This window comes from Sorex araneus, chromosome 2, assembly GCF_027595985.1.
Source record: "Sorex araneus isolate mSorAra2 chromosome 2, mSorAra2.pri, whole genome shotgun sequence".
Taxonomy (NCBI): Eukaryota; Metazoa; Chordata; class Mammalia; order Eulipotyphla; family Soricidae; genus Sorex; species Sorex araneus.
This window is the reverse complement of record NC_073303.1, coordinates 218,416,696-218,427,689: the sequence shown is the minus strand read 5'-3', so window position 1 is coordinate 218,427,689 and position 10,994 is coordinate 218,416,696. Positions and strand designations below refer to the sequence as shown.

At 51.7% G+C, this 10,994-nt stretch overlaps 1 protein-coding gene across 3 annotated transcripts; it reads right to left on the bottom strand.

Annotated features, from left to right (window-relative positions):
* Window positions 1-709: 709 nt before the first annotated feature.
* On the bottom strand, window positions 710-10,575 carry TAC3 (tachykinin precursor 3). 3 transcript variants are annotated; one of them, XM_055128642.1, is made up of 8 exons: window positions 10,470-10,575; window positions 9,044-9,214; window positions 8,408-8,529; window positions 4,870-4,972; window positions 4,677-4,706; window positions 3,730-3,783; window positions 3,312-3,386; window positions 710-969 (listed from the first exon to the last, which is right to left on the bottom strand). In XM_055128642.1, exons 3-7 carry the CDS (start codon window positions 8,522-8,524, stop codon window positions 3,313-3,315), a joined length of 378 nt encoding a protein of 125 aa, XP_054984617.1. In that variant the 5' UTR covers window positions 8,525-8,529; window positions 9,044-9,214; window positions 10,470-10,575; the 3' UTR covers window positions 710-969; window position 3,312. The 3 variants fall into 3 exon arrangements, with proteins under 3 accessions (XP_054984617.1, XP_054984618.1, XP_012790649.1); XM_055128643.1 differs by lacking the exon at window positions 10,470-10,575 and adding an exon at window positions 10,267-10,370 and having other exon boundaries at window positions 9,044-9,152; XM_012935195.2 differs by lacking the exons at window positions 9,044-9,214; window positions 10,470-10,575 and adding an exon at window positions 8,717-8,867.
* Window positions 10,576-10,994: the final 419 nt, after the last annotated feature.

Below are 10,994 nucleotides of genomic sequence, written 5' to 3'. Positions count from 1 at the left end.
TGACCCAAAAAGAAAAAAAAAAAAAGAGGTCTGATGCTTGACATTTGGGCACCGGAAATGGGTGCTGTGCTATAAGTGGATGCTTATCTGAGCCTGGAATTTTGCAGAACCTTAATGCCCACTTCCCTTCGCAAAGTCAACTTAAAGTCAGATCTAACTATCTCTTTCCTGGGTCCACCCTAGAAGTTATTCATAACACATTTTCCTTTATTTAGAGTTAGTCTGTGAAAGTCTCTAACTGCTAGAAGCCATTTCTTGAATTCTTTTTATATATTTTCACCTATACCCAGTAGTCCTCAAGGCCTACTACTGGCTCGATTCTTGGGAACTTCTGCTTAGCTTAGGGGGACCATGAGTGCTGGAGATCAAACCCCAGTCTTCCCTCTTGTAAAGTATGCACCAGGTCTATTGAGCTCTCTCTGCTACCCCATTTATTTGTTCTTAATCACTAAAAAAAATTCCTGATGCTAATTTAAAGAAGCACTTTGCTTACTAATTTCCTGATACTAAATTTAAAAAGCACCTTGATGCTAAGTTAAAAGAAGCACTATTATTAAGGAAAGTCATTTTGTACACAAAGATATGTCCATTGACATGCAGTGTATATATCATATATGTTTGCACGTATATATGTATAAGTAGTTGTCAAGGGGAAAAAAATCCAGTGCTAGAAAAGAAAATTCACTTCTTTGGGTCACATACAGAAATTCTTTATTGTTGACTGAAGAGAGACCTCAACTTTTCATATAGAATATGACAGAAACTCCATGAGAATCTTTGGCCGCCTGAACTTGGAGGTGCTCACTATTCAGTGTCTGCATCAAAGTGGGGTAGAGGGTGAGGAAGCAGTCGAAGCACACAGTGTTCCAGTAGGATGGGAAGAAAGGAAAAGAAGGGTCCATGCAGTTGGGGGCTGGAATAGGGCAGCAGGGGTCTTCACGAGGCAGCCCAGGTATCCAGAGCGGGGTGCTGAGGAGCAAAATGACAAAATCACATCTCTGTAAGACACCCACTGTCCACCCACTGGGGAAGCAGGGACATCTCAAAGGGAGGAGAGAGAACAAAAGTCTGAGTCCTGAGCTTCCCAACATCTTGGCATACTCCCAACATACTCACTCCCAGACCCACAACCCACATCTTGGTTGTGGATTTGGGGGTATGCTCAAGAACTACTCCCCAGGGGCTGGAGCAATAGCACAGTGGGGAGGGTGCTTGCCTTGCACGCAGCCGACCCAGGTTCGATTCCCAGCATCCCATAGAGTCCCCTGAGCACCGCCAGGAATAATTTCCAAGTGCAAAGCCCGGAGTAACTCCTGAGCATTGCCAGATGTGACCCAAAAAGCAAAAAAATAAATATAAATAAATAAATAAATAAATAAATAAATAAATAAATAAATAACTACTCCCAGCTCAGTGCCCCGAGGTCACTCCTGGCCATGTTTGGGGAACCATTCAGTGCGGGGAATCAAACGCAGGCCACCAAAGCCTGCTGTCGTGAGTCATCTCCCCAGCCCGCTTCCCGACACCAGGCCCTCTCCTGGTAGCAGGCGCGCCTCCCTGCACATGAGCATGCAGTTCATGCTCCCAATAAACTCCCATGTGCATGGTGTGTAGAGGCCAGCAGAAAAAATGCAGTGACCAACCTTGTATTACCCAGGCATGCCCCTACACCAGCACACACGCGACCCCATCCCTATGCCCAGGCACTCCCCGGCTCCTCAGAGCAGGACTGGCCCAGTTACACATGAATGAAATAAGATGGCACAACATCCGTGTGGCTCCATCTCACCTAATCACCTCTAAATGCCACCCCCGGGGGCCCTTCCGTCCTATCCTTCTCGGCTCCTCACAGATTGAGAGCGCTCCATCAGTGTTGGGATTTTGAGGCTGTCATTATGAGCCTGATCCCTCTGAAAGAGCCTGGATCCACTAGCAAACATTAAAAGTAGATTTCCACAATGCACTTGTTTCTGCCATTTGTATGAAATACTATGGCAAAATTGCACTGCAATTATCTTTATGGCCAACGCATAACGCCGGGGGAGAGTATGTCATCCAGATATAGCTGCCCGTATAATTATCTGGCGGTCGGCAGGACTGAAATAACCATCTAATGAGAGCAAAATGATATGGTAAGTACCATGTAATCAGCGAGTTACGGTTATTACAGCTCTTTGTACCCTCTCACCCAACACTCATCTCTGGGCCTGGGGAGTCAGGCACAGGCCGCTTTGTCAAGAGTCTCTGTCTGCCCTGCTGTGGCGTCCACTGAGCTCACAACGTAGGTGACAGGGACTCCAGAGGAAGGGCAGGAGTCTGCGATAACTGAGTCTTCCCCCGCTGTCCTTGCCTGCCCGCACCGTCTTCCTTGGGAAGCCATCGGTGAGCTGCTATTACTGCGTGGGAAAATAGTGTGAAGGAGGAAGTTTCTGTGTTTTGACTAGACACTTCCAGGGGGGACATTAATGCTTTCGAGATCTCCAGACAGCGCAAGGCCGGCAGACCAAAGCTCACCAGAGGATGCACTAGAATATTCCCCAAACCTTCCAGACAGCAATAAGCATAATGCTGTGTACTGGGGACTGTTCCAAATACTTTGTCTCTACTAAATCCTCAACACTGTGGCCCCGGGAGATAACATTATCACCCCCACTCTTCGGATGAGGAAACTAAGACCCAGAAAAGTTATAGAACTTGGCCAAGGGGATTCACTTAGTGAGTCACAGATCCAGGATTCAAAGTCAAGCCAGTATTTATCCATTCCAGTGGATAGAGGGCCAAGAAAGACTTTTGGTATCATTCCACGGCTGTTCCCCCTTTAAGATGTGAACTCCTTACCTTTCTTCATAAATCACCCTTTCATAGAACTAAACATTGGGCCCAATAACACAAGATTCCAAATAATTTGAACAGGTGAGCCTGCCCTAGAGGTGAATAATTGTGCAGGTATCAGGATGGAGTCAAGCAACTCCAGGGAAAACCACTGGTACAAGGGAATGTGATGAAGAAGAGGTGTGTGTGTGTGTGTGTGTGTGTGTGTGTGTGTGTGTGTGCGCGCGCGCGCACGCGCGCACGCACGCGGACACATGTGCCCATGTGCATGCACAAACAAACCCACACCCACAAGCCTGTGTGCTCCTTTCAGTGTTAGTGCTGGGTGCTGGCAATGTATTTTGAGGACAAACTGGGGAACATGAGGGCCTTGAAAAGCAGAAGAAGCTTTTCCTGCAAGCATACACACACACACACAACACACACACACACACACAAGCACACACTCCTCCCTCCTCTCTGGAGCTAACAATCCTTACCTTATTCCACATCGGGGGGATACTTGATGGTACCAAAATTGGGGGCTTCCTCTTGGTTCCCATCCACGGGGGTGGCTGGGATAAAGCAGAGAGCAGCTTCAGGGTCGCCCTCACCCAGCCCACGAAGGGCGGCCATGCAGGGCAGCTCGGTGAGACAAGCTGCTGGGTCTAGGCGGTGAAGGGCAGGGGCTGGGCCTGCTGACACCGCTCAGAGCAGCAGGACCGTCCTACGGGCCATCTTCTCTGCTCTCAGCAGGTCAGAGTGAGCCAGAGCACCAAGCTGCTTGGGTACTGGGGGCTAAGGAACCCACCCACTGCACCTCGATCCCGTTTTTCCCTCTGAAGACCAAGAGGCGTACCCTGGCGTCCACCCTCTTCACCGTGCCCAAACCTCCCCGAGGCAGCCCCCAAGACTTACCTGCCTGGGTGTTCCTCTTGCCCATGAGTCCCACAAAGAAATCATGCATGTCACCTGCAGAGAAAGGACCCACACTGGTGCCAGTCATGAGGGGGCTTGATACATTTCACCAGAGACGCGTGCAATGCCAGAGCCTGGCTTTCTGGTCTGCTTCTTTTCTTTTCTTTTTCTTTTGGGTGGGGTCACACCCGGCAATGCACAGGGGTCACTCCTGGCTCATGCACTCAGGAATTTTCCCTGGCGGTGCTCAGGGGACCATATGGGATGCTGGGATTCGATCCCGGGTCGGCTGCATGCAAGTCACGCCCTCCTCACTGTGCTATCGCTCCAGCCCCTGGTCTGTTTCTTTTCTTTTCGTTCTTTATTATTATTTTCTTTTGGCTCTTTGCATCACATCTGGTGATGCTCAAGGGTTACCTTAGGGGTTACTCCTGGCTCTGCACGCAGGAGTTACTCCTGGTGGTTCCAGGGGATCATATGGGATGCCGGGACCGAATTTGTGTTGGCCACGTGCAAGGCGAATGCCCTACCCTCCGTGCTATCACTCCGCCCCACCACCCCACCCCCGGTCTGTTTAAATCACCACAACTTGACTCCCTTCAGCTAGTAGGCTAGTCCCTAACTCACTCTCTCTTCTCATGTCTCCCTCCCCCACATTTCGGGAATTCTTTGCCTGAGCAGGTGTCTGGCTTAGACTCTTCCCAGCCACCGAGAGATTCTGCTGGTTCCCCCCCACCCCGGCACTCTCATCGCCACCAGCTTCCCCCGGTGCTCACTGCCCTCTCCCTTTCAGGAAAAGTTGGTGAGCAGTGGCCAGTGGCACCTCTTCGCACCCGCTGAGATGCAACCCAACCATCCAAAGGACTTGGGGTGGGCAGGAGGTGGTGCCCAAAGAGCACTGGGCAAGGGAGTGGTCCCCAGAGACGGAGGCAGAGGAAGGTACTCACGTTTCTGAGCCAGTGAAGATGCCTTAGGGCCTATGAAGAAAAGAACGAGCGAGGTCACGGGGTGGAGAGTAGAAAGTTTCCCCATCACAAATCTCGAGCAGATGGGGGTCTCCCATCTCCCTCCCCCCAGGGGCCTCCCAGCCCGGTTCATCTTCAGATCCCGGCACATCCCTCTCCTGGGGCTGTCACCTACCCACACTCGCCCTGCTCAGCACTCGGAGCAGCCCTTCCAGGGAGACGGAGCTGTCGTAGAGTCTCCGGAGCAGTGACGGGGGCAGCTGGTAGGAATCCGTGTCCTTCAGGGAGGAAACAAGAGGCTGAGGCCGGAGATGCAAAACCAACCTGCTTCTCTTTCCACTAGAAATAGCCTTTCTCTTTTTTTCTCTTTTTTACATTTCCGGTAAACATCAACAATTTTATTTTTATATAATCAATCACTCATGATTATAGCATTATAAATTAGTGAATTACTGCAAGGCAGTAAAGTTTTTTTATTTACTTACTTGTTTGTTTTTGCTTTTTGGGTCACACCTGGTGATGCACAGGGCTTACCCCTGGCTCTGCACTCAAGAATTACTCCTGGCGGTGCTCGGGGGACCATATGGGATGCTGGGAATCGAACCTGGGTCGGCCGAGTGCAAGGCAAATGCCCTACCCGCTGTGCTATCGCTCCAGCCCCCAAGGCAGTTAAGTTTTTAAGGAATTTTTGATGACAGTCTTTTTAAATGAGAATGGGATTTCTTTCTCTCCTCTTCCTCCATCCACTCTTTTTCCTTCTTGTGTGTGTGTTTTTTTTTTTTTTTTTTTTTTTAGAAATAGCGTTTTAGGGAGGGAGCGGTAGCACAGCAGGTAAGGCATTTGCCTTGCACGAGGCCGACCCGGGTTTGATTCCCAGCATCCCATATGGTCCCCCAAGCCCGCCAGGAGTAATTCCTGAGTGCAGAGCCAGAAATAAAACCTCTGCATCGCCGGGTGTTACCCAAAAAAAAAGTTAATAGAAATAGCCTTTTATTTATTTATTTATTTATGTATGTATTTTAATTGAATCACCATGAGAAAAGTTATAAAGCTTTCAGGTTTAAATATCAGTCATACAATGCTCAAACACCCATCCCTTCATCAGTGCACATGTTCCACCACCCAGTAAACCCCAGTAAACCCCAGTAAACCTCCCCTCCCACCCCACCCCCAGCCTGTGTGGGAAATAGCCTTTCGCCTTTCTCTTGTGTGCTTGTGTGTGTGTGTGTGTGTGTGTGTGAGTGTGTGTGTGTGTATGTGTGTATTTCTATCTTTGGGCCACACGCAATGATGCTCATGACTTACTCCTTTTTTTTTTTTTTGCTTTTGCTTTTTGGGTCATACCCGGCGATGCACAGGGGTTCCTCCTGGCTCATGCACTCAGGAATCACCCCTGGCGGTGCTCAGGGGACCCTATGGGATGCTGGGAATCAAACCCGGGTTGGCCGCGTGCAAGGCAAACGCCCTCCCCACTGTGCTATCGCTCCAGCCCCCCAAGGACTGTTGTTTCTTTTCTCACTGGCTCATGAGGAGCCTCAGTGCAAGGGTGGGGCTGCCCTGTGCTGAATGAGCGTGATGCCTTCTCCCAAGAAAAGCCCATCAGACAAAGCAAATGTCCCAGGGCCTGTGTTCCGGGAGGTGGCCCCACTGGGGCTGACTCCTGCCCCTGAAGCTGACCCTCAATGCCACGTCCACGAAAGCGTCTCTTCCTGTGCACCCTGCTGCCTCTCACCCCATGAGTTCTGCTCTCCCTTTTCTCTCCCTTTTCCCTGTCCCCGCCAGCTGCAGAACAGAGAAGGCAGCAGGCATAGAACAACACCTCTTCTTCCTGCCCTTCACTTGCCCCAGCTGAACCCCCAGGCTCTGGATGTGCACCCACACAAGTGCTCTCAATTATCTCAGATTTCTTCTCCAGCCACCTGGACACAGTCACAGTTGGTTAGACAGCGCCCACCCCACCCCCCACCCCAGGGCGCTGCAGCTGCAGACATTCATACAGAGGCTCACCCCAAATCTCAGGGAGGGCTTTCTCCAGAGCCTGGAGGTCTGGGCTCGCTACACAGGGTGGTCCCCTGACAGCTCAGTAGGTTACCCAGCACCCCTGCTATGCCCTCTTCCCAGTCCAATTCCTCATCTTCTCACGCCTGGGGCAGGGAAACAGGAACACTGAGTCTTCTTTTTCATTGACTAAAAGGGTCAAGCAGGCCTGGAGCAATAGCACAGCAGGTAGGGCGTTTGCCTTGCACGCAGCCGACCCGGGTTCGATTCCCAGCATCCCATAGGGTCCCCTGAGCACTGCCAGGAGTCATTCCTGAGTGCAGAGCCAGGAGTAACCCCTGTGCATCGCCAGGTGTGACCCAAAAAGCAAAAAACAAAAAGGGTCAAGCTCTCCAAGGGAGTTGGTCCCAGCAGAATCTACCCAGGTATTCTCAGGTATTCTCGAGCTGGACATGGGGGCATGGGCAGTGCCCAGCCCACCTCTCCACTCCCTGTGTGTTTGCTGAATTGCTGCCGATATCTTCACTACAGCTTGCAAGGCTGCCCGCCTGTTGTGCCCAGAGAAAGCTCACCCACTGGGTGAAGAAGACCGTCTCTCTCTGACAGCACAGAAATTCCCAGGCAGCCACTTTCCCTGAATTGTTCGAATATTCTGCCCACCTCCTGCAATGAGATGCTAAACAGATTTGAGCTGGAGAGGCACACACTGAATTTGTAAAAAGTTCCTCCTATAATCATCTTAAAAGCATCTGTCCTAAGGTAATTGCTATCATTCCATAGCCTAGGAAAGACGGTCCCCCACTGCAGTCCCAGAACCCCTGCTCTGACAATGCCGTTTGCTTGCTTTTTTTTTAAGGAACTTTTGTTTACTCTTTATTTTTTCTTCCTTTCCTTCCTTCCTTCCTTCCTTCCTTCCTTCCTTCCTTCCTTCCTTCCTTCCTTCCTTCCTTCCTTCCTTCCTTCTTTCTCTCCTTCTCTTTCTTTCTTTCCTTCCTTTCTTTCTCTCTCTCTTTCTTTCTTTCTTTCTTTCTCTCTTTCTTTCTTTCTTTCTTTCTCTCTCTCTCTTTCTCTCTTTCTTTCTTTCTTTCTTTCTTTCTTTCTTTCTTTCTTTCTTTCTTTCTTTCTTTCTTTCTTTCTTTCTCTCTTTCTTTCTTCCTCCCAATCCATTCTGGCTAAACAGAAGCCAGAAGAGAGCCAGGGAGAAGGGGCTGGGATCTGAGGAGAAACCATAATGACTCAGGGTAGAAGGGCAGAGAAAAAGAAAAATGACCTGAATTTTGAAAATAAAATCACATGTCCAAGCGATAGGTCAGAGAGCATGCAAATGACCACTTGGAAAAGAAATACTGAGTGTGTTTCCTATAGCACAGGAAGTTGGGGGGGATCGACACCATGCGCCCCCCTCTACCCCCACCCTAAGGGGAAAGAATCTGAGCAGATACAGAGAGAAGCTTCCAGCCCACTCTGGCCTGACATCCAGGCACCAAAGCTCTGGATGACCAGCCCACGGAACACCGTGCAGAGGGACGGACGACAGAGATACACCCAGAGGCTGGGAGAACGAGAGGCACCAGGATAAGAACTCCAGACCCCTGATGGGGTCTCAGGTACCTCCCACCACCCCCAGCGCCCCCTTGAGCTGAGGACAGGCAGACAGATCTCTGGCTGCCGGGACGCTGCCGACAGGGCCAGCCCCAAGACAGGACCGAGCTTACCTTGCCGTGGGCCCGGCTGGGCACCGCCTGCTCCCGTGGCCCCTCACACACCGCCCCGAGGCTGCCGGGCACAGGGCTGAGGGCCAGGAGTGCTGCGAGCAGCAGGGCTCTCCTCATGATGCCTGGGGGGGCAGAGAGACACGACCAGGGCAGGGGGAGGGCACAGCCAGGACCACCCGGGAGACGTTTACCACCAGCACCAGGCCAGACCCTGCGTCCCCAGCCCCCCAGGCCCTCACCCAAGCCCCGCCGTGAGGAGAGAGCTGCAGGGGCTTCCCTGGGCTCAGAGCAGCATCTGCCCCTTCAGACCTCTCCAGGATGCGCCATCAGGCTGCAAGGCAGCGGCTCGGGCTCCGCAGGAAGAAGAAGACACAGGACGCGCACGGGTCTGTCCTTAGCCGCCTTGAGGGGGGTTCCTGGGTGCTAGAGCCCAGCACTGGGCACCCCAAGACTTATGCAAAAAAAACTTTCTCCAACCAAAGATTGGAAGACTTAGCACCACGGGCTGCAAGCATGCCCGGCTCTCTGCTTCCCTCCCCAACACCCTGCTCCCTGTCCCAGCCTGTTGCCTTCTCCGTCCCCGCCGGGTCTGGGATGCCAGCTGCCACCCATCCACCCTTCTCCTGCTCTGCCTACCTGTAGAGCAGGTTCGTGCCCAGGGCTGGACAGTCCAGCAGGATCCGGGAGCTGCCGGGACACTGCCTGCTCCCCACCGTCGCAGTGCTGAGACACACGTGAAGGGTTTCTGGGGATGTGGCAAGAACGAGGGCCCAGCTCTGATAAAGACTCCGGGAGGGTCTGGGGGAGCTGAGGGGAGGGGCTGAGAGTCACCAATCCCAGTGTGGCAGGAGGGGAGGGGGAGGCTGATGGGGGGAGGAGAATATAAGCAACAGACACACACACACACACACAGGTAATCACACACTCATTCACATACACACTGTCATTCTCTCACATGCACACACACTCGCACACATACACACACTCACACACATACACAAACTCACACACAGTGACACTCTCACATGCACTCACCTCTCTCACACAATCCTATCACACAGGCACACATACTTTCACACACACACAGTCATATTTTCTCACACATACATACACTATCTCACAGTCACACTCACACATGCATTCACAATCTCACAGTCACACATAAAACAGTCACATTCTCCCAAGCACTGGCACACTATATTACAGACACTCTCACATAGTCACTCAAATCCACAGCCACACATTCTCATGCAAGTTACACACTCTGTGTGTGTCTTTCTCTCTCTCTCCCTCCCTTCCTCCCTCCCTCCCTCTCTCTCTCTCTCTCTCTCTCTCTCTCTCTCTCTCTCTCTCTCTCTCTCTCTCTCTCTCTCTCTCTCTCACACACACACACACACACACACACACAAACCCTTCACAAGTACCCAGCAGTACGTTGGAATTATCTTTCTCTAGTCAGGCATGTTAACAAAATGTTGTCTGATTCCTCACAAAATTTCCCAGTGACTCTAGCTAAAGAAATGCCTGGCCTCTTTTTTCCTTGCCACCCCCAGCTCCAGGTCCTTTTAGACCTTGACTGCCAGAATGAGAATAATTCCCAGCGGGAGCTTCTGTTGCTCTTCCTCCACTGAGACGCCAGACCCGGGCCCCTAAGGTGAGCTTGGCACCCCTTGCAGACCCCTTGCACCCTCCTCCCAGCTAGAGCTGACCCATCACAGGGGCCTGAGGGGACTTTCCCCTCACCTGAATCCCTGACCACTGGAAGCAGAAAGCCTCTGCCTCCTCCCTCCCCGTAGGCACTAAGCTTCTGCCCGTCCATTCTCCCCATTCTGCCACGGGATCAGCCTGACTTAGCGCACCTTTGACTTCTCACTGCTAGAATCAGGGAAAGGAGGGAAGAATACATCAGCTGAGCGCTCCCTGCCCTCACCCCGCCCTGGTATTGATCTCTTAATTGCTTCTATTTTCCCTCTTCTTGCTCCCCTCCGTCTGTTCTCCTTGCTGCATTGGCACCCCCTCCCTCGGTTTTCTGCACTTCCTATCCACATCCCACACGGCTGACCGGCTGACGTGGTTTGTTCTCCTCACTTCACACGCAGGGGAGAGAGCTCCCAGGGGCACTGGGATCACGGTACAAAGGGGAGCAAAGGCACAGTCGTGGAGTCTCCCGGCATTTCCATGGAGTGCTGGCCTCAGCGCTGGCCAGGAACTTCGCCTTGGGCAATCTACCTGATTTTCAGCACCACTGAAGTGAGGAGAAAATATTCCTTTTTTTTTTTTTTTTTTCAGTAAAGCAGCTGAGGCTACAAAAATTCAATCACAAGCGCAGGAAAAAAGAGCAGAGAACAGCCTCCAACTCAGATTCTTCTCCATCCAAATCTCCGTTGTTTCATTTTTCCCGTTTGTTTGTTTCTGAGCCACACCTGGCCGTGTTGAGGGTTTACTTCTAGTTCTTCCTCAAAGAGCTCTCTCTCCTGTCAGGACTCAAGACACCATATGTGCTGGGGCTGGAGCAATAGCACAGCGGGTAGGGCGTTTGCCTTGCACGTGGCCAACCCGGGTTCGATTCCCAGCATCCCATAGGGTC